Source organism: Salvia hispanica, chromosome 6, assembly GCF_023119035.1.
Source record: "Salvia hispanica cultivar TCC Black 2014 chromosome 6, UniMelb_Shisp_WGS_1.0, whole genome shotgun sequence".
Taxonomy (NCBI): domain Eukaryota; kingdom Viridiplantae; phylum Streptophyta; class Magnoliopsida; order Lamiales; family Lamiaceae; genus Salvia; species Salvia hispanica.
Window position 1 is genome coordinate 29,010,944 of NC_062970.1, and position 21,191 is coordinate 29,032,134.

Below are 21,191 nucleotides of genomic sequence, written 5' to 3' on the forward strand. Positions count from 1 at the left end.
CTAGGAACTCTACACAAAATAAATATGGGCGGCCATTTATTCTCTTTCTTTCTTCTTTCTTGATGTCTTTGATATGCTCATCTCCCTAGTATATATTGGGAGATTTGAGTCTCGTTAAATACACCAATAAAAGAGTATTGGAAACACACTACAACTAGGAACTCTACACAAAATAAATATGGGCAGCCATTTATTCTTCTTTCTTTTTCCAAGACTTCCCCTCAAGTAGAGCAACGGTATCGCCGATACTCAACTTGTCCAAAAATTCTTTGAAGACTTTAGGACACAACGCCCTGGTCAGTATGTCTGCGAGTTGTTCCTCGAATCGAACAAATGAAAATTCGATGATGCCGCCTTCGAGTTTTTCTTTGATGAAGTGACCATCAACTTCGACATGTTTTGTTATGTCATGCTAAACAGGATTCTCTGAAATACTGATTGCTGCTTTGTTGTCACAAAAAAGTTGACTTCTCCATTTCGGTGGAAAGCCAATTTCTGTTAACAATCTTCTAAGCCAAAGTATCTCCATAAGACCACTTCTAATCCCTCGAAATTCGGCTTCCGCACTTGATAGGGCTACGACTTTCTGTTTCTTGCTCCTCCAAGTGACTAAGTTACCCCAACAAAGGTAAAAAAAACCTCCAGTGGATTTTCTATCGTCTGGATTGCTTTCCCAATCGGCATCTGTGTATCCATCGATTTCTAGATCTTCTTTCTTTTCTAAGAATACCCTATAACCAGCTGTTCCTTTTAAATACCTCACAATTCTCATGACAGCATTCATATGATCTTCCTGAGGCTGACGCATGAATTGACTCACAATGCCAACTGCATATGAGATATAGGGTCGGGTATGAGCGAGATGGATAAGTTTTCCTACTAACCGTTGATACCTTTCACAATCTGTAGGTTTAGCTCCATCCACAATTTTCAACCCATGGTTAGGTATCATTGGGGTTTCCGCGGGCTTTGCAGTCCAGTAGGCCCGTTTCGACTAGCATGTCAAATACACACTTTTTCTGTCTTAGGAATATCCCGTGTTTAGATCTCAACACTTCAATGCTCCAAGTCCTTCATTTAGAACTCCTTAAACAGATTTTCCTTCAGATTTTGGATCTCTTCGGTATCATCTCCTTTTATGATCATGCCGTCAACATATATGATTAGACATGTCATTTTGTTGTTCCTCTTCTTTAGGAATAGTGTGTGATCTGAATGGCTTTGTTCGAAGCCATGTTTGAACATTGCCTGGCAAAATCTTCCAAACCATACTCTAGGGGACTGTTTTAACCCATAAAGAGTTTTTCTTAGTCTGCACACCTGCCATTTTCCAAATTCTTCATAAAACCCTGGGGGAACTTCCATGTAGACTTTCTTATTTTTCTCAAGTTCTCCATGAAGGAATGCATTTGTAACATCGAACTGGTATAACGGTCAATCTTTACATGCAGCTACAGATAGAATAGTTCTTACTTTATTAAGCTTGGCCACAGGGGAGAAAGTCTCTTTATAGTCTACTCTATATACCTGAGTGTATCCCTTAGCAACCAATCTTGCCTTGTATCTCTCAATTGAACCATCTGCACGTCTTTTTATTGTGAAGATCCAACGACATCCAACTGCTTTCTTTCCCGGAGGTAAAGTACACTTCTCCCATGTTTCATTTTTTATCAAGGCATCAATCTCCTTCTTCATGGGTACCCTCTTCGAAGCACTGCGGAATCTCTTCTTCTTCATAAATTGCAGCTTAGAATGCCCTAGCCATTTCAGTGAGGTGGACCTGAGTAAGATTTTCCATAGAGTATTTAGATTTCCGCCCCTTCCAGTCTGGTGAGTATCTGCAGGGAGAAATTACCCTTGTACTTATGTGAGGCAATCTGTTGTGCCCTGTTTCTTGTTCTATAGGTGGCTCATCTGTATCTGTATTACTTCTGGTTTCCCTGTCACTGTTAGTGGTTTCAGGTAAGGTACCAATATCGGGATCAAAAGTATTTACCTCAGGATTCAAGGACTGGTCAGATAGCTTGGCAGTGCCCTGAAGTGGCATATGTTGTTCTTGGGAATCTAACTGCCCGGTGTTACTACTAACTTCCTCTGTTGGACCGATTTCTGTGACAGGATTTAGCTCTGGTAGGCTAAGTTGGCTTTTTTCCCTTTGGAATATCCTCCCCCTGAATGACTTCTCCCCACAAAGGTAGCCAATTTAGTGCATCACTATTCGGGTTTCCTGTCTCACTCTCCCCATGGCCGCTAGATTGGCTATAGAAGTATTCATTTTCAATAAAGTCACGGTTCATAGTAACATACATGTGATCTGTCGACGGATCATAACATCTTTACCCTTTTTGATTTTTCCCATAACCCAAAAAAACACATTTGACTGCACATGGTAAGAATTTATCACGGTCATGTTTGGGTATGTGAGCAAAAACTGTGCACCCAAAAATTTTGGGTTCGAGGGTGACAGATGATGAGATCGAGTTTTGGGAAGAAAAGACTTCTAAGGGGGTTTTGAAGTTTAGGATTCCCGTGGAAAGACGATTGAGAAGGTAAACAGTTGTTGCAATGGCTTTCGGCCAAAATGATTTAGAGATGTTAGACTCTATAAGGAGCGCACGGGTGATCTCAAGGATGTATCAGTTTTTCCGCTCAGCTACCCCATTCTGTTCCGGCGTATAAGCACATGACGTTTGGTGGACAAGGCCCTTTTCAGTAAAGAAAGATGTCATCCTAGAGTTCACGTACTCCCCCCGTTATCAGATCTAAGGATTTGAATTTTTGAGTTATACTAGGTTTGGACAAGACGATAGAACTCGGTAAATTTCTCAAAAACCTCCGATTTTGTTTTCAAAAAATAAATCCAAGTCATACGTGAAAAATCATCAATAAATAACAAAAAATATCTAAAACCTTGTCATCCAGTAACTGAGGCAGGACCCCACACATGTAATACCCGCATCTTAATTTGTCTTTGAACTTATGGAATTTTCGATGAAATTAAGGCGCATGTCAACTTTTAGATTTTTTATGGTGATTGACTTAGTTGGATATGCCTAACTAAATTTTATGTTTCAAACTATAAATGAAAAGGGAGCAACAAATGAATTAAAAGGGAATCCATTATTATTGCATTGATAAACAAAATGCGGTACATAAGGAATAAAAATTCCATGTCACGAATGAGAATTTATGTACGCATCTTTGAGCTTACTATTTAGCTTACATAATTGAAACATGAAATTAGAAGAAAGAATGTAAAATACAAAGGAAAAGTTCTTTCGAGCTTTCTCTCCCCAAGCCCAAGTTACACCTCCCTTCAAAGCCCATTAAGTCAGCCCATTGGGCTGAGGGTAGCCCAAGCTCAAATGGCCTGCACAGCCCACATTTCCCTTCCTCACCTGCAAACTACAAACAAGGTATTTAATTCATATTTACAAGAGAATTAAAGGATCTTCCTGTAAGAGCATCTCCGGTGGCGGACTTCCCACAAAAACCTTCTGCCACGTCACTAGGACTTCCACTAGGACTTCCCGTCCCACTGCACAATGTAGGACTTCCACTAGGACTTCCAGTAGGACTTCCCACAATAAAATAAATTCACAATGACTCAATTTACGGAATTAAAATGTTGACACGGAATATGGGAAAATTCGAATACTTCATTAAAAAAATTACATAATACTTAAAAAAACATAATTAAGTTAAATATTACATAATCATAAAAAGTCGAGAAATAAAACCCTCGGCTCTCACTCCTCCTCGTCCTTGTCCTCGTCCCCATCGCCCGTGCCGCTGCCGCCTCCGACGTCCCCGCCCCTAATCTCGACGCCATAATCATCAATGGGTGGCATTCCTAAATCACGCCAACATGCGTCGATCACATCCTTTTGTACGCAGGATCGTGCGTGCTATACCACCTATGCATGTTCTGACGCAGGGTCTTCGTTAGCTGCGCGCGGGCGAGACGGTCGTACTCATCTGGGGCTTTAGGGGCCTCCGATTCGACCTCGAAGGACCCGCTGCGGCTGCCGCTTCCCCTCGCCATCCGATGCGCAGCCTTTTGCCCCATCGGGCGACGACGACGGCGAGAGACACTTCCTCGGCTTCGGGGAGCTCGTGCGAACCGGCACTGCTGCTATACTCACCGGAAGAGTTGATCTTCGTCCGCTTCCAGCCCGAGTTGACACCCGCAAAAAACTTTTGCGAACCCCTGACCACGAGAAAGGCCTCTCATTCGTCAAAATCTTTAAACTTCAATTATTTGTCGGGGTACTGGGACAAGGCCCGGTTCTTCACATCCTCCTCAGACATGCCGTTGGTTGCCATGCGCAGGTTGTTTTGGTAAAGGCTGGCAAAACGACTGAGCTTAGGCCTCAACCGATCCCACTGTTTCGGCATTGCTCGGGACTGCGAGGCTTCACCCCAGCTAGTTTGCGTGTGAGGTAGGCGTCACTAATGCGATGCCACAATCGGTCAATATACTGGTTCGCCCCAACATAGGGATCCTCGACTACACCAACCCAGGACTTCACAAGCGCGGCGTTTTCCCCCACGGTCTAGATCGAACTCTTCCTCCGCTCCTCCTCACCCTCCTCCTACTCTGCCCCCGTTTGCGAGGAAGAGCTTGGGGCTTTCCCGTTGCCCTTGCCCCTACCCCGCCCCTGGCCTTGCCCTTGCCTTTGCCCCTGCCCCTTGCAGCAGGCTCCGCCTCATCGGGAGTCTCACGGATCAGCGATAGCCCCAACTCCTCAAAAGAGAAAGTCTCGATGCCGGCGTACTGAGTCTCCGGAACAGTACTAGGGGAATAATCGGACAACAAATCTATATATGGGCGATAGACAGATTCGCTAGGTATCTGAGGGCTCCTGTGCTGCATCGTCCCACCCATCCCCGCCATATTTGGCGTCATACTCCCCATCCCCGAGGCCCCGGGCATCATCCCACCCACCCCCCTTCCATATTTGGCGTCATACCGCCCATCCCCGCTGCCCCAGGCATCATCCCACCCATCTGACTCATCCAATTGTACATATTGTAGAACATTTGGGGAGTAATCCCCGTCATCCCCGCCATCCCTGCCATTTGGGGATTCATCCCCGCTATATGGGGATTCATCCCCGCATTAAAGTTTCCCTCCGTTCCGGCAGGAAACGTGGGTGTGTTTAATCCGCTCGTGGTGGGGGAGTTCCTATTGTATTCCATTTATAGTAAAAATGAAACTTGTAGATTAGAGAGAGAAATTTGTCAACACAAGTGGTGTGAATGAAATGAAGCTCAACGAGCCGTATTTATAGAGTTTTAAAAAAAAAAAAAATTAAGTCGGACGTCCAACTGTGACGTCTTACCCACGCCACAATGGCGGACATCCGCCCGCCCGTCGCGTGGATATTCGATGTCCTCACGGGACGTCCGTATCCGAGGCGATGTGTTCCAATGGCGGACGTCCCGGTCGCCCGTCGCGGAAGTCCGATCGGACGTCCGCCGTTGGAGATGCTCTAAGAGAAATGGAACAGACTTGTTTTGCCTATAATGCAACTAGAGCCTCCCTGAAAAGGGCAAGTCAACCCCTACACTCTCTTCCCATCCCAACAGGCGCCTCTCTCTCTCTCTTGTACCTGCAATAATCAAACAAAGTGTATTAATGCAAGAGTACTTTATGCTCAGGCAAAACGCCAAGCTTTCTTAAATTAAAAGTGGTGAAGAATCAACAAAGAGGATTTTGCTGCAATAAGAAAACAAAGGAGGAGCTCAGCCCATTTATTTTTCACGAGTACACCTTATGTATAGCCTCACACAACCTGTCAATCAACCCATAAATGAGACAAGACTAGATACACAATATGAACAATAGAGGTTCAAGTAGACTATGAAAGAGAAGCCAACACATAGCTCAAAATAGCAGATACACCCCTACATACAATCTGCCTTGCAGATTTTAGAGTTACAAGACCTCTATATATGTATGCCTCCACCCAATACCACTCCTTTACCTCAACATCAAGTCAAAAACCGAGAGAGAGTGAGATTTTTTGTGAAAGGGGCAGTGAGTGGACTAAGCTAGCAAGAACACATCAGTTTTTTCTTCCAGTCTCATCACCACAGCAGGTAATTCCACAACACCCTCACTTTATGCTTATGTTGATTATAGAGCCTCAAGCATGTTTAGAGCACCACCATTTCAGATCTTAACAACATGATAGGAATAAATGGAAGAAAACAGTAAAACACTAGCACACTCTCTGGCTTTCCTTGACTTCATGCTTAGAACAAGAAAGTTTAGAGCTTTACAACATAATGAAACAAGAGAAACAACATGCTGATGTCTTTTACCCAAACTCAATAGCCATACCAACTTAAAATTTCTAATTTCCTTAATTATGTACATTTATGAACACCAAACCAAAGGAGCCACACATGCTCATACAATTTTAGCCAAGATTTCCAACATCACAAATCCCGACATGCTCAAAACTGTGAATCTAGACTAAGACGTAAACTAAGAATTTAAATCGGGACTTAGCTACGAGAAGAGAGGGCGGCCGGATGAGCCACAGCTCGACAGAGAGCCGGCGAGGTCTCAGCCGTGCTGCATCACTGTGTAGCAACCGAGAGAGAGAATAGAGGGTGTCACGGAGGTAACGTCTACTCCTCGGTCCTGACGGTGCAGGTCCACCGAGCTCCAGTAAGGCGCGACGACGGCGGCGACACCGACCGTGTGGAGTCACCGTGAGTAGTGACGAAGGTGTGAGCAGCAGCGGACGGCGAAGGCGGAGGTTCTACTGGCATGAGTTACTGGCGACCCGGTAACGACAAGGAGCCAGAACTGGCGGCGCTCCGCGACCAGGTGGAGCGGAGATGTTGCCGAGAGGAAGGAGGGAGAAGGATTTAGCAATTTCCACTTCCAATTTGGAGAAAATTTGGAAATGGGAGAGGGAGACCGATGGAGTTGGAGTATAGAATTGGGCCACTTTTTGAGATTAGTTTTGGGCCTAATTCTTTTATTGTGTTACTGGGCCTCTTTGATTAAACGAATGGGCTAAAGATTTATTTTAAAAATGGACTGCTTTATTAATTGAAAGGAGGAATGAGCTGAAATTGTTAAAATGGTTGGGCCTGCAGTTTGGTTCGATTAAATCTTGGACTCATCAAAGTTTAACAACCAAGTAATTAATTTCATGAGAGGGTTTGCTAATTAAATCCCGAGATGATAAATTAATTTTGAACGAGATACATGGAAAATAATACTTCCAAGGTTAATGGAATTATTTCTTGAACCTCTACAATAAATTAAATCTCCCGATTTAATTAATGATTCAAGGATCCTGGAATTGTTTCTAGAAAAATAAGCAAAAAGAATAAATGAGCACGCACTTAGGTTGCATTCACGTTTAAGTTTTTGACTTCTTAAAGTCTAATTAAAGTATTTACTTTATTTCTAAAAGGGACGTCCTCGCACGTCGTTTAGGACCAAGTCAAGGAATTTTCCGAAAAAGACTTAAGCTATCGAGATGGGCATTTCTTTCAAAATGTGAACTTGCCTTTTAGCATGATTATGTGAAAATTATGCTATTTATGTTTTTTCATGCCATTTTATGTTTTATGGATTACCTATCTGCTTGGCTATGCCAATTATGTTTAACCGAATTCGGGTCCCAGTAGGGAAGTAAAGCATACTCGAACTAGTGTACACATATGGGGATCGTGAGCTAGCTTTTAAGTTGGCCGGTCCAGTGACCGTCGTGGAATGTGGCCACATTCCCGGTTCACATACGTTTCAGATATGGTATATATATGTTATGTGATTGCGCAATCAATTTTATGAAATGAAAAGAATTTTAGTGACTCGGGCCTTTTAAGTTAAAAATCTCTTGTTCACTCCACTGGCTGACAAAACTTTTACGAAAATTATGTTTCGGCAATGTGCTCACTGAGTATATCAAATACTCAGCCCTGCATGTTTCTTTTCTAATGTGCACGTTGAACGTGTACGAGGTGGCGAAGGTGTTGGGAAATGATTATTAATAAGTAGTTAAATAGCCCAAAGTAGTATGTCTTCATACATACTATTTTGTCTTGGACTCTTCCGCTGCAGTAGAACTATGTTCGAGAAACTTATAAATTTAGTCTTGATACTCTGATTCTCTTTTGACTATGTACCCATTCGCCTTCGAAATTATTACCTCGAGTTGAATTATTGCTCTTATGTTTATTTCATGATTGATGAGATTTTTAGTCATGAAATAACTACGCTCACTAGTACTAGGGAGATGTGGTCGTGAGTGAATCAAAGCAAAAGGTGATTTTTCTCTAGTATTGTTTGATTTAAAGGAATGTCTGTGACTTTTTGCCAACACACAAGTTTCACAATTCAAAACATGCGTAGAAGAAACTAACTCAAGAAAGAGTAGGCGAAGATATCCTATAGATGGGTGTCATAACCGGCGATGCAAGAGCCAAATCTGTCTGTCAGTCAATCCGTGAGTCAGCATCGCAGTACTCTGTTGGGCTATCTCATCCACGTAGTACAGTCCATGTCGCTCAGTGCCACGCCCAACTATCGTCCCCGTCTTGATATCCTGTAACGTACAAAAATGGGGTTGCATTAGCAATTTGCAGTTGAGATCTCTTGTTACATGACTGACAGACAAAAGTTTGTGGGACAATGACGAAACATAAAGGCAGTTCGAGAGGTGAAGGGTTGGTGAGATAATGATCGTGCCCGCCCCTTTCACTTGTGCTAACTCCCCACTGGCAGTTTGAGCATAAGTTTTTGTAGACTGGGAGATATCAAGAAAATCAGATGCATCGAAGAACATGGTATCGGTTGCCCCACAGTCAAAAATCCAGTGGTAGTCTTTAGGTCCTATGTGGGAGGATGATGAGTACGCAAGAGGCTAGAAAGAATTTATACACGGAATGGATGGCTTAAATTCAAAAATATGGGATGTAACTTATGAATTTTCGAAAGATGGAGGCATTTTTTCGGAATTTTTGAACATTAGAGGGCTTTTTTGATATTTTAGGATAGCTAGGGTGTTGTGGGGTATATTTTGAGAGTGTTTTGGAGTTTGGGGACCATTTTGCAAAGTGAGAGGTGAGTGGGGTATTTTTTCAGAGGGGGCTTGGAATTGGGGGGCTATTTGGCAATTTTTTATGAGGGTTAAAACACCCCCATCTTTCCCACTCAACAACCATAGCTGCCTCCACCGAAGTTTCTTCCAATTTTTTATTTCTGACAGAAAAATGGAGGCTAGCTCTAACGGAGTGGGAGATTGATTTCTTCTTGGGGCCGCCGGCCTTCCTCCTCGCGGCGCCCTGGTCAGCGGTGTTTGTTCGGTCCTCGCCGCTCACCAAAATCTCACGCCTTCTCCGCCTCTTTCTTCTTCCTCGCTGCACAACCTTCGCCGTCGATGCTGCTTCAGCCTACCACGGGTGTTGCTGCCGTCTAGTGCTACTGCTTCCGCCACTGAAGTCGATGTTGTCGTCTGTAACGGGTGGTGCCGCTGATGTCGATGTTGTTGGTGTAGTCTCATGCTTTGTCTCATGAGTTTCTTCAGCTTCATGGTCAGCTGCGTCTCCAGATTCAGCATTGCCGCTACTTTCGTTGTTGGGAGCTGAATTGCTGTCATCAACAGAATTGGATTCATTATTTTTTTTCACCATTTGGGTGTGAATGATTTGCATAGAGTGGCTGTGGCGGAGGAGGATTGGTCTCTACACCGAAGTTCTTCGGTTGGTTGGAATGTTGGTTTTGATTTGTGTTGGCTTTGTACAAATCAAGTAGGTTTGAGATTGTCTCAATCAATAGCTCGAGAGTGTATTTTTGGCTGACCTCCATTTGAGGTTTTTTGTTGATTTCCTGCTCTGATACCATCTTAAAGATGATAATCGAGAGAGGTATAACAAGATTGAGAAGACATATTGAAAGTAGAGAGAAAGTAAAGAGAAATAGTGTTGGGTATTTCTTGATGTCTTTGATATGCTCATCTCCATAATATTTATAGGGAGATTTGAGTCTTGTTAAATACACCAATAAAAGGTATTGGAAACACACTACAACTAGAAACTCTACACAAAATAAATATGGGCGGCCATTTATTCTTCTTTCTTTTTCTAACATGTCTCTCAATATTGGGTTGGATTCTTTACATAGGCTCTTATTATAATCATCCATAGCATGGACAATTAGATTCTTTCTTGCTCAACTCATCACGCATTTGCATCAACGCAACACTATTTTCATAGATATAAAATAAAAAAAATTCAAGCCATATAATATGAATACAATGCTACTCCCTCCGTCCATGATTACATATTCGACCGGTTCAGGTTTTAAGAAATTTTTTAACTTTATAAAAAAAAAGTTGATGGTAAAGGTTGATGGAGTGTGAGTCCTACTTTTATACTCCATGTGTCCCACATTACTTGAGACCCTTTATTCTCACAATCGTTTTAGAAAATGATACTCCCTTCGTCCCTAAAAAATATAAACATTTGGTTCGACATGAGATTTAATGATTGAGATATATAGAAAAAGTTTTTAAAGTATTCTTAGTGGAGTCTAAGTCTCACCTCATTAGAGAGAAAGGAACTTCAAAAATTAGAATGTTCATACTTTTCATGGACGACTTAAAATGAAAAGAGTTCATACTTTCTAAGGACAAAGGGAGTAATAAATACTACCTCCGTCCACCAAAATTTGTTCCATTTTTCCATTTCCGTACGTCTCCTAAAATTTGTCCCATTTCACTTTTACCATTTTTGGTAGTAGACCTTATCTTCCACTAATTCATCCCTACTCACATGTTATTATAAAACTAATATATAAAAGTAGGACCCACAATCCACTAACTTTTTCAACTCACTTTCCATTACATTTCTTAAAACCCGCGTCAGGTCAAAGTGGGACATATTTTGATGGACGGAGTAGTAGTTAAAATGATAAAAGAGTAAGTAAGAGTGTGAATAATGTAAAAGAGAGTCTTCTCAATATTATTCTCTGTTACATTACTCTATTTCCGTTTTAACTATTTATTAGTACTATATCATTGCAAAAGAAAGTGCATTAAGCAACGTGAGACGAAGGGAGTATATTTTTAGGGAAAATTGTTTATAAAGTCATGAACTTTCAAAATAATTTGGTTTATCCCGTGAACTTTAAATGTTGCATGAAAAGTCATGAACTTTATCGGACTGTGTAAATTTCTCATCCGACCCGACTCGATAGATTTCCAATAAAAACTTATCCTATGTGGCGTGCGGGAAGCGTGACTTGACAAATGACAAATTTAGGGTTCAATTCGAATTGTGGAATTAATGTTACTTTTATGTTGAATTCGATTTGTATGTTTATGTCAATTTTTACATTGAATTCGATTTGTATGTTTTCATTTGTGCTACTTGTATGTTTGTGAAAAGTCTAGGATCAGAGATTGCAACGATGGAAGAGAAACAATCAGAATTATTGAAATTTTACCAAGTCACGCCTCCGAAGCGCCACGCGGGATAAGTTTGTGTCGAAAATCTATCAGGTCGGGTCAGGTCGGATGTGAAATTTACACAGTCCAATAAAATTCATGACTTTTCATTCAACATTTAAAGTTCATGGAAAAAGTCAAACTATTTTGAAAGTATATGACTTTACAGACAATTTTGTCCATGTTTTTATAATAAAATGTAAATAGAATAGTTAGTGAAATGTGAGATTCACTTATGGCATGTTTGGTAGGAGTGATATCTCATCTAGGTGATATGAATTATGATACGACGAAGGACCCGTTGAATATATTGATCCAAGAACCCCACGTATAAGGATTGGCAGCAGACTCCCTTGATTGATAATCTGGTTTGATCCACTCCAAGAGCTTGGAAAACCTCGACCCGTTGGCTCCAACTTGGACGAAAATGCATCATATATCGTCAATTTGGGCCTCCAAAATGTGATATTTAGTAACTCCAAACTTCATGCATTGGGCTGCCCATTGACTTGAATAATATTCACCATTTGGCCCAATGTAGAATGGTCTTGGAATTGGGCTTTTATTTCAGCAACTAAAAGCATCATTGTCTCCTTTATCTTCTTAGCTCTAGCTCTTGTAATTGGCCCACTTTGAATGATCAATGGATCCATCTTCTTGTCCTTGTAGATCAGCTTGGGTGTGTCTCCATCCCTAGATGAGTTATCACCCCTACCAAAGTCAATTTTGTTTATAAAATTCCATTTTTAGATGAGTTATTACCCTACCAAACATGGCCTAAACAAAAACGTAAAAGTTAAATAGAATATTTATCGATAGATGGACAAAAACGTAAGGGATATTGGCATCTAATATCACCAAACTTTCAAAACGTTGGGTTTTTCCCACGAACTTTAAAATTGGCAAATAATATCACGAACTTTACCCCGTGTTTGTTTTTTCCCACGAATGAAAAAATTCTCACAAATAATATTATGATACCGATTTTTTTTTCGTAATTTCTCGACAACAATTTTGAAAGTTTCAAGTTTTTCAATCTTTAAAGATAGTTTTTCTTGAAGCACACCCTCCAAAATTGTTCTTCATTCTATTAAAATAACATGAAACTTTTTCATTCGTGGAAAAAAAATAAACCCGAGGTAAAGTTCGTGATAGTGAGAAACTCCCAACTTTTTGAAAGTTTGGTGATATTAGATGTCAATATTAAGGCTGGGGAAAAATACCGAAATACCGATCTTATCGTATCGAAAAAATACCGAAAATACTGAATTTATACCGTGACTTTTGGTACGGTATGATACATTACCGAAAGATTCCGATAAGGTAACGATATGAATTTTCAAATACCTCGGTATACCGCTGCATACCGAAATTCGGTATATACCGTAAATTAAGGTATATACCGTAAACTAAGGTATATACCGCAAAAATATAAACACAATTATATATAAAATATATTTTATACACTTTTAAATTATAAAATCTATTGTGAAATATTTATATAATTATGAATAAATTATATTTAATTTATTTTTAAAATTATAAAATATAAATAATATTCTAAAAATTCTAATTTTCTATTTTAATTGATGTTGAAAGTCAGGTATACCGCAAAAGTAAGGTATACCGAACTTCGGTACGGTATGCCGAAAATAAGGTACGGTATCGGTATGGAAATTCGTCATACCGAAAATAAGGTATACCGAAGTTCAGTATATCGAAAACTTTGGTAAGGTAAAGGTATGGCTTTTTCGCATACCGTATTTACAGTAAGGTATACGATATGGTGGTTACGATAAGGTATACCGTACCTACCCACCCCTAGCCAATATCCCAAAACGTAAAAGTTAAAAGTTTAATGGAGGACGGAGGGGCATAAGATAGAAACAAATGATGAGATACAAAACAATGATGGGCCTAGCCTACTAGCTTGCGGGTGGTGGGCCGTCGCAGGCCCGTTTAATATATTTTGCCTAATTGGGTGTGATTGCGGCAGAAAACAGGCGGAGAGGAGGGAGTCAAGAGCATGGCAGATGAAGACTATGAAATGGATGGAGGGTTCGTAGATTTTTCGAATTTTCTCAATTCTTTCCCCACCGTCAATGAACCAAATACATTTTCCCTAACAAAATTAGGGTTTTATTTGGTTAACAAAAAAAAATTTAACAACCGAAAAAAATTGATTTTCAGGTACGAGGATGAGCCACCAGAGCCGGAGCTTGATGTGAGTTTTGTTTTGGTTAACTTCTTTTCTGCGTTAACTTATACTACTAATATAGCTGATGATTTTGGTTTCATCACGTAATTTACATGATAGGAAGGGGCAGAGGTTGAGGAAGATAATACCCTCGCTGATGATATACCGGACGCCGAAGAAGGCGATGGAGATGAGAAGCAGGAGCAGGAGGCGGTGGAACGCCCTCGGAAAACGTCCAAATATATGACTAAGTATGAGCGAGCCAGGATTTTGGGCACGAGGGCGCTGCAGATCAGGTTTGTGTTTGCACTTAATTTTGCGATAATTTTGGTTATTTATGATATTTGGATATGTGCTTTGGCAGTATGAATGCTCCGGTGATGGTGGAGTTGGAGGGCGAAACCGATCCACTGGAGGTTAGAAGATTGATTATATATATGAGCACTTCTTTTCTTCTTTTGGTTCAACCATTCGTATCCAAGAAGAGGGTAAATTCTTGAGCTGTGGATGAGTTGAAAGGAAAAATTATCATTATGATTACAACTGAATCTTGATACACAGGAAACTGAATTATGATATAGGTTAGATTCTTGTATGAAAGTAACTATTGTTCACTTGTGGCAGTTGAAATTTTCTCAAATAATTTGAATTATGGTTAGGGAAGATGTAGGAGTAGTAATTTTGATTGTGCCACGGTGAGAATTCTGTTGACATCTGGCTTGTGTGGAGACAATTGAAATCCAAGTAATAGGTTAGGGGCTTACCAGTTTTAGCAAGGGAAGGATGTCATCTTCTCTTGTTCTACTTGCAGTTTCGTAATACTAGAGTGTTATGTTGTAATATAGTCCTTTCTTAAGGCAACTTCCTGCTGTTTATTCTTTTTACTGTCATTTGTTATTCTAGTTCTTGAGTTTGTTTGGAAATCAATTATGTAAGCGATCTGTTATGCAAGATGATCCTATCATATAAAAGCTAGGATAAAGTTATACTTGGTAGGTAATAGGCATTGTATCATATGATAATGTGAACAGTACTAAGTGTTTTAAGTTGATGGAATTAAAGTTGCTCAAATAGATGCGGATTTCCGGATCCATGCTAATTCTATTGAGTACAAGACTTTGATTATGCAACCACGTGTTTCATATGTATCTAAATTTCTATTTTAATGATTTGGTTCTGTTTTTTGTACGGGCTGGACTAGGCTAGTTTTAACTATTCCTCATCCTTGTTGCACCAGATTGTCTCCCTTTGATGATATAGTCATAAGAAAATTCAAATGCTTAAATTGTACTATGACACTAAGGTCATGCTTGATATGGGGGAATGGAATGGCATTCCTACCTCCATTCCTTTGCTTGGTAAATTTTTTCCTTAGGAATATTCCATTCCACATGGGAGTACCCATTCCATCCATTTAGCTAAGAAATGGTCATTCCATTCCATTTCATTTTCCTTTCTTCTTATTTTAAAATTTAACTAAATTATATAAATATTATTTAATATTATATTTAAATTTAATATCATCTCAATTTTAGCATAAATTAAAATTTTAAAATTTTTAATAATTGAAAAAAAAAAACACACACACACACACAAAAACACACAGCAACTCACACAAACACACACACACAAAAACACACAGCAACTCACACAAACACACACACACACACACACAAAACACAGCAAAACACACACACACACAAAACACACACAAACACACACACACAGCAACTCACACACAACAACTCACACACCACACAACAACTCACACACCACACACAACTCACACACAACTCACACACCACACACAACGCACACAGCAAAACACACACACACAACAACTCACACAGCACACACACACACAGCACACACAACACACACACGCAGCAACACACACAGCACACACAACAACACACACGCAGCAACACACACAGCAACAAATACGCACACACCACCACATATAAACACACACATCAACACATACATACACCACATATGCACACACTCATTTACGTGTATCGTACAAATTTATATGATCCAAAATATTGACAAAAATATTTTTGAATAAATATTTTTTTTATAGAATCAACATATTAATTATTCATATTTCATTCCATTCCATTCATATATTATTTTGTAGTTACCAAGCATAGGAATGAAATCAATCAAGGAATAACAATTCCATTCCATTTGTAAACCTTACATTCACCAAGCACAAATGGAATTGTCATTCCATTCCCATCTCCATTCCATTCTCATCTCCATTCCATTCCCTCCTCATTCCATTCCATCACACCAAGCATGACCTAACACAGTCTAATCGGAGAGCATCTGATAAAATTGTTCAATAATTTTTTTCTAGATATGCTCTTGAATTTGTGCTATAATAATATAATAATATAGCAGTAAACATGAGGCACCATGGGATTGTATCAAATTTAATACACATGCTTGTCACAATAGTTAATACTAGAATTATATTAGTTGCTATGATAGGATGCATACCAAATTTATCAAACACAGAATTGCTAAAAGCAAAAGTTTTGCTTTGTCATAATTGAAATAATATGGCTCACTGCGATTTGTATTATTCGCTGTATGTGCATATTTCTTTCTTTTTTAGAAAATGAACATTGTCTGTTTGATTTTGATGTCTATTATCCATTCTACATTCAGAATTGTTTAAAGCAAAAGCTTTGCTTGTTGCCATAATTCGTTGTATGCGCTTATATCTCCTTCTAAAGCAAATAATCGTTGTTTATTTTGTTTTGATGTCTGTTATCCATTCTACATTCAGATTGCAATGAAAGAGTTGCGTGAGCGAAAAATACCTTTCACAATCCGTCGTTACCTCCCTGATGGAAGGCAAGATTCTGTTTATGCTAGCAGAAATTTATCCCATGCCTTTCTTATGTAGTAGTACTATTAGTTATTGACTGTGCCATCTTAGTGGGAACTGCAGCTACGAAGATTGGGGTGTGGATGAATTGATCGTCGAAGACTCCTGGAAAAGGCAAGTTGGAGGCGACTGAAACAACTTATTCCTGTGCAAAGATTTAGAATCGAAGCATCTTTCCATCTTCTGCTTGATAGTGTAATCATTTAGGTTTGAAATGGTTTCTAAATGACATCATCTTTCGTAAGAAAAATTCTGTGCTTTTATCAGCAAAATGAGATTTATTATTGTAAATTTTGAATGTTTGTATTGTGGAATGTCAAAATTTTCTTAGGGTTCTATAAAAAGAGGTGATCTTTGTTAGGGTAATTTATAGATTAAGCAGAGGTTGCAAAATCCACATGACAAGGTAATACCGTGGGAAAAAGTTTGAGGCACAGCTATGCTGTGTGTTGCATTTTATTCTATTAATAGAGTATAAATAGTCGTAACTGATCTAATAAACCAGATACTAACGAATGAAATTTAGCCATCTAAAACTAAATAATGTAGCATGATTTTTAACTAACTAATCCTAACTATATTGTTTTTTAAGCATTCCAATTTAATTGCTTGGAGTGATTGTTTGTGGAGATTTACTTAGAATTGAATGAAAATTGTTGGGACATATTTGCCGCCTGCCGCCGCTGCAAGGGAGAAATTCGCCAGCTCGAGCCACACCCACACCACCACTGTCAAAAGCGGACTTTAGAGAGAAAATCTAAGATATTGTACCCATTTTACAACTATATTTTGAACTTATTACGATCTTTTCTTTACATAACAATGAAATAGACCCTTATTATTTAAGCTAGGGAGTCTCTAAATGAACTTTAAACAATCTTTAAGTATGTAAACCTGATGAGATGAGTTTTTTTATTTGCATTATCTTCAGGAGTATTTATTAACACTTAGGCCCAGTTCCGTTGATTATTTTTGGCTATGTTTGGTAGGCAATATTATATCCATGTTTCAATACAAGATTGAAACAGTGATGCATAATCAGGAGATACTCCATCATGGCTAAACCCCAGCGACAAAAACTATCATTATTTACAAACAATCAATTTTCCATATCTACCTTTTACTTTTTCTGTAAATATCAAGGTTGCCCTCCTCAATTATACAATGATATGCGATATTCAAAATATTCTGAATATTTTAGAAGCTAATGTTGAGTTTAATTAAAAATTATATTTTCATTTACATTGAAACATAAAATTAATAACGTGCCCCTTCATATCTTTTGATGACCTGCCAAAATGCTACAAAGATAAATAAATCTTAGTTATTAAAATAAAATGCTAAGATGAAGCGAGATTAAAAGAAGCAACTAATTAAGATGTAAAGATATAGGTGCCATTGATGTTTCGGAGTAAATTTGTAAACTATACTAGACCTAATATTTGGGAGAAGTATTGTTAAAGATATCTTAGTAAATGCACATTATCTTGATATTATATAATATTTTAAACCAAACACATCTTCAATTATATTAAATTAAATTCCAACCAAACACCTTTTTAAATTCAAAATTCAATCTTGACTTATTCAAGATATAACCTTAGTATTATTTTATCTTATCAGCTGAAGACATAGTAGATATACATTACTTTTCGTTTGGCAATAATTATTTTCCAGCATATCACCAACCTCATATTTTTAATCATGATTTTGAGTACTTTAAAACCATGTAGACAAGTCTTACTAGGATTCCTTCACCACCACCTGCATTTTAATATTTCTATCGCCACCAACTACTACTGCTACATTTTCAACGCACGCATTTGACCGAAATAATAGTCCAACTTTTTCAACGTACAAATATTATTACTCCATATTTTTTATATAAATACTACCTCGGTTCTCAAAAATTTGTCTCAATTTGAGGCGGCACGAGTTTACAATGATTTGAAGAATTTAACAGCATCCATATTATTTCGCCTAATTAGACAATCACTGATATATTCTTTTGAAGAGCGAGAAAATTAAAATTGTCGACACTCTAGAAAGTGAGAAAATGATGGAAGAAGAGTGAAAACTGTATATTTTCCATCAAAGAGAATGTGGTCTTATTTTTAGATCAAAACTAGTTCTATAATCGTTTTTTTTAAAGAGAAATGAATAGAAATTTTATTTAATTATTTATTAATTTTTATAAAAGTAGCTAAACTTCTGTCGGAATTACAATTTCTGCCCACATTATTATCAAGCAAGCATTTTATCGAAAATAATAATTGCAGATTTTCATGACCAAAATAAAAGGAAAAATAACTATTCTTAGTGCATAAATAAATATCATCATTTGAGTTTTGCTTAGTACAATCCAAAGCCCTCCATACCAAAATTAATCTTCTTTTTAGAAGTACATAGTATATTAGTTTTTCTAGAAAAAAATACTATTGCATCTATAAATTTTTAAATCGACAAAATAGTAGTAGTACCGTAACTTGTAGAAGTTTCCCTTATTTACTTTTTCACAGGCAATTATTTCTTGATCATGACATATTAAGTTGAAAATGGATCGTGTTATAATAATAACTGATTTTTAATAAAAAAAAAATGCATAACTTTTCAAATTTTTATATTAATAATATAAATACAAAGACATAACTTTATCAATGTCTTGTTTTGATATACTTGTATCTATTAATACTTAAATTTACATTTATCTGTTTTGATATACTTGTATTGATACTTAAATTTACATTATATTGATAAAGTTATGTCTTCGCTGTAATAATTTTAATTTTTGCATTTATATTAGAAATTAGTATAGTACTTATTATGTTATCGCAGCCCTATATAACAATAAACTCCACCCTCTTACACTGCAGTCATTCCAACAATCACTCTTTCCACACTTTAGCACAAAGCTAAATAATTTCCTAACACAAAAATGGCCACCGCCACTTCTGTCCAAGAACTATCCGGCACCGTGAGCAGCCCGCCCGAGAAATACCTTCTTAAAGACGGGATAGGCGGCCCCAACTTCCCATTGCTCGCAGTTCCGGCCATCGATCTCAGTCTTCTCACTGCATCATCTCCTCAAGGGGAAAGGGAACTGGAAAAACTCAAGCTTGCTTTCAGCTCTTGTGGTTATATTCAGGTTTTTATTTTACTTTTTTCGCATTAAATACATGTATGGATATTAATCTAAAATTGAATACTACAATCAGGTGGTGAATCATGGCATGGATGATTCTTTCTTGGATGAAGTGCACAGTGTTACCAAAGAATTCTTCTCACTTCCTATGGAAGAGAAAATGAAGTGTGCAAGGCCTAAGGATGATATTGATGGTTATGGAAACGACACCGTTTACTCTGATAACCAGACTCTTGATTGGAATGATAGATTGTACCTTAATGTCAAACCTGATGCCATCAGAAAACTCAAAGTTTGGCCACAAAATCCCAAAAATTTTAGGTGAATTTACTTCTTTTTTTATTTGGCTCACAAACATTTATTTTGATCTCAAATTTTAACTAATTATTGTAATTTGTAGAAAAGTGTTGCTGGAATTTAGTGGTGAGCTTGAAAAGATGAATGAGGTGCTATTGAGGGCAATGGCTAAGTCCCTAAAATTGGAGGATGAAGAGTGCTTTGTGAATCAGATGGGGGAGAATCAGACCGTGCTTTCGCGGTTCAATCTGTATCCGCCGTGTCTGAGGCCGGACGCGGTGCTGGCTGCGAAAGCGCACGGCGACGCCTCGGCCATGACGTACCTCTTGCAAGATAACAAGGTTGAAGGGCTGCAAACCCTCATGAAAGATGGCCAGTGGTACAAAGTTCCCATCATTCATAATGCTATCCTCGTCAACACTGGTGACCAACTCGAGGTAACACGCCTCAACTTTTTTTTTTTATAGGCAAATGAATATCACGAATCTGAGATCTTTTGGGTTCAAACATTACCACTCTACTGTTATTAAACCTAACTAACAACACGCCTCAATTATTTCCACATTGGGCTGAGATAACTTATTTATGTTTTAAATTTGCAGATAATGAGTAATGGGATATTCGAGAGCCCAATACACAGAGTTGTGACAAATCCAGACAAAGAGAGGATCACCATAGCTATATTCTTTGGTCCTGACCCAACCAGCGAAATTGGGCCTCATCAAGGATTAATTGATGAAAAGAGGCCCAAATTATTCAACAGTGTTGTGGACTATACTAGTAACTATTTCCAGTCTTTCCAGACAGGGAAAAGGCCCATTGACCTTCTCAGACTTTAATTATGTAGGACTACTACTTAATCAAGTGTTTAATCACTCCTTCTATGATAATAAAACACTAAATAAAATAATCCATGTATGTGGCCTATATGTGTGAGTGAGTGTGAATGTGTGTGTGAGAGAGAGAGACTATGTATTTGGTTATTTTTGTTTTGGATACTTCCTTCATAATAGAGTTTACTTGAATAATAATATATGGAGTCATTTTTAATGCAGTGAGCTCCAAATGATTATGTAAAATAACATTAGAAGGTGAAATAGTGATAATTTATTAGCCATCAAGCATTGAAGTAGATGAAATTCATAATTCAGTTTTATTAGGGAAAAATTACTTAAATTT

The 21,191-nt window shown here is 38.3% G+C and overlaps 2 protein-coding genes across 5 annotated transcripts; both read left to right on the forward strand.

The window, feature by feature from the left end:
• The first annotated feature begins 13,420 nt into the window (after positions 1-13,420).
• Positions 13,421-16,864, forward strand: LOC125192677 (DNA-directed RNA polymerases II, IV and V subunit 6A-like). 4 transcript variants are annotated; one of them, XM_048090301.1, is made up of 6 exons: positions 13,421-13,535; positions 13,668-13,701; positions 13,795-13,970; positions 14,039-14,162; positions 16,472-16,539; positions 16,625-16,864. In XM_048090301.1, the coding sequence occupies exons 1-6, from the start codon at positions 13,504-13,506 to the stop codon at positions 16,704-16,706; spliced, it is 516 nt and encodes a 171-aa protein (XP_047946258.1). In that variant the 5' UTR covers positions 13,421-13,503; the 3' UTR covers positions 16,707-16,864. The 4 variants fall into 4 exon arrangements, with proteins under 4 accessions (XP_047946258.1, XP_047946259.1, XP_047946260.1 ...); XM_048090302.1 differs by having other exon boundaries at positions 16,637-16,864; XM_048090303.1 differs by having other exon boundaries at positions 13,430-13,535; positions 14,039-14,090.
• Positions 16,865-19,430: 2,566 nt separating this feature from the next.
• LOC125193207 (protein SRG1-like) lies at positions 19,431-21,066 on the forward strand. The gene is made up of 4 exons (XM_048090969.1): positions 19,431-19,718; positions 19,789-20,036; positions 20,116-20,449; positions 20,615-21,066. The coding sequence occupies exons 1-4, from the start codon at positions 19,509-19,511 to the stop codon at positions 20,849-20,851; spliced, it is 1,029 nt and encodes a 342-aa protein (XP_047946926.1). The 5' UTR covers positions 19,431-19,508; the 3' UTR covers positions 20,852-21,066.
• The last annotated feature ends 125 nt before the right edge of the window (positions 21,067-21,191 follow it).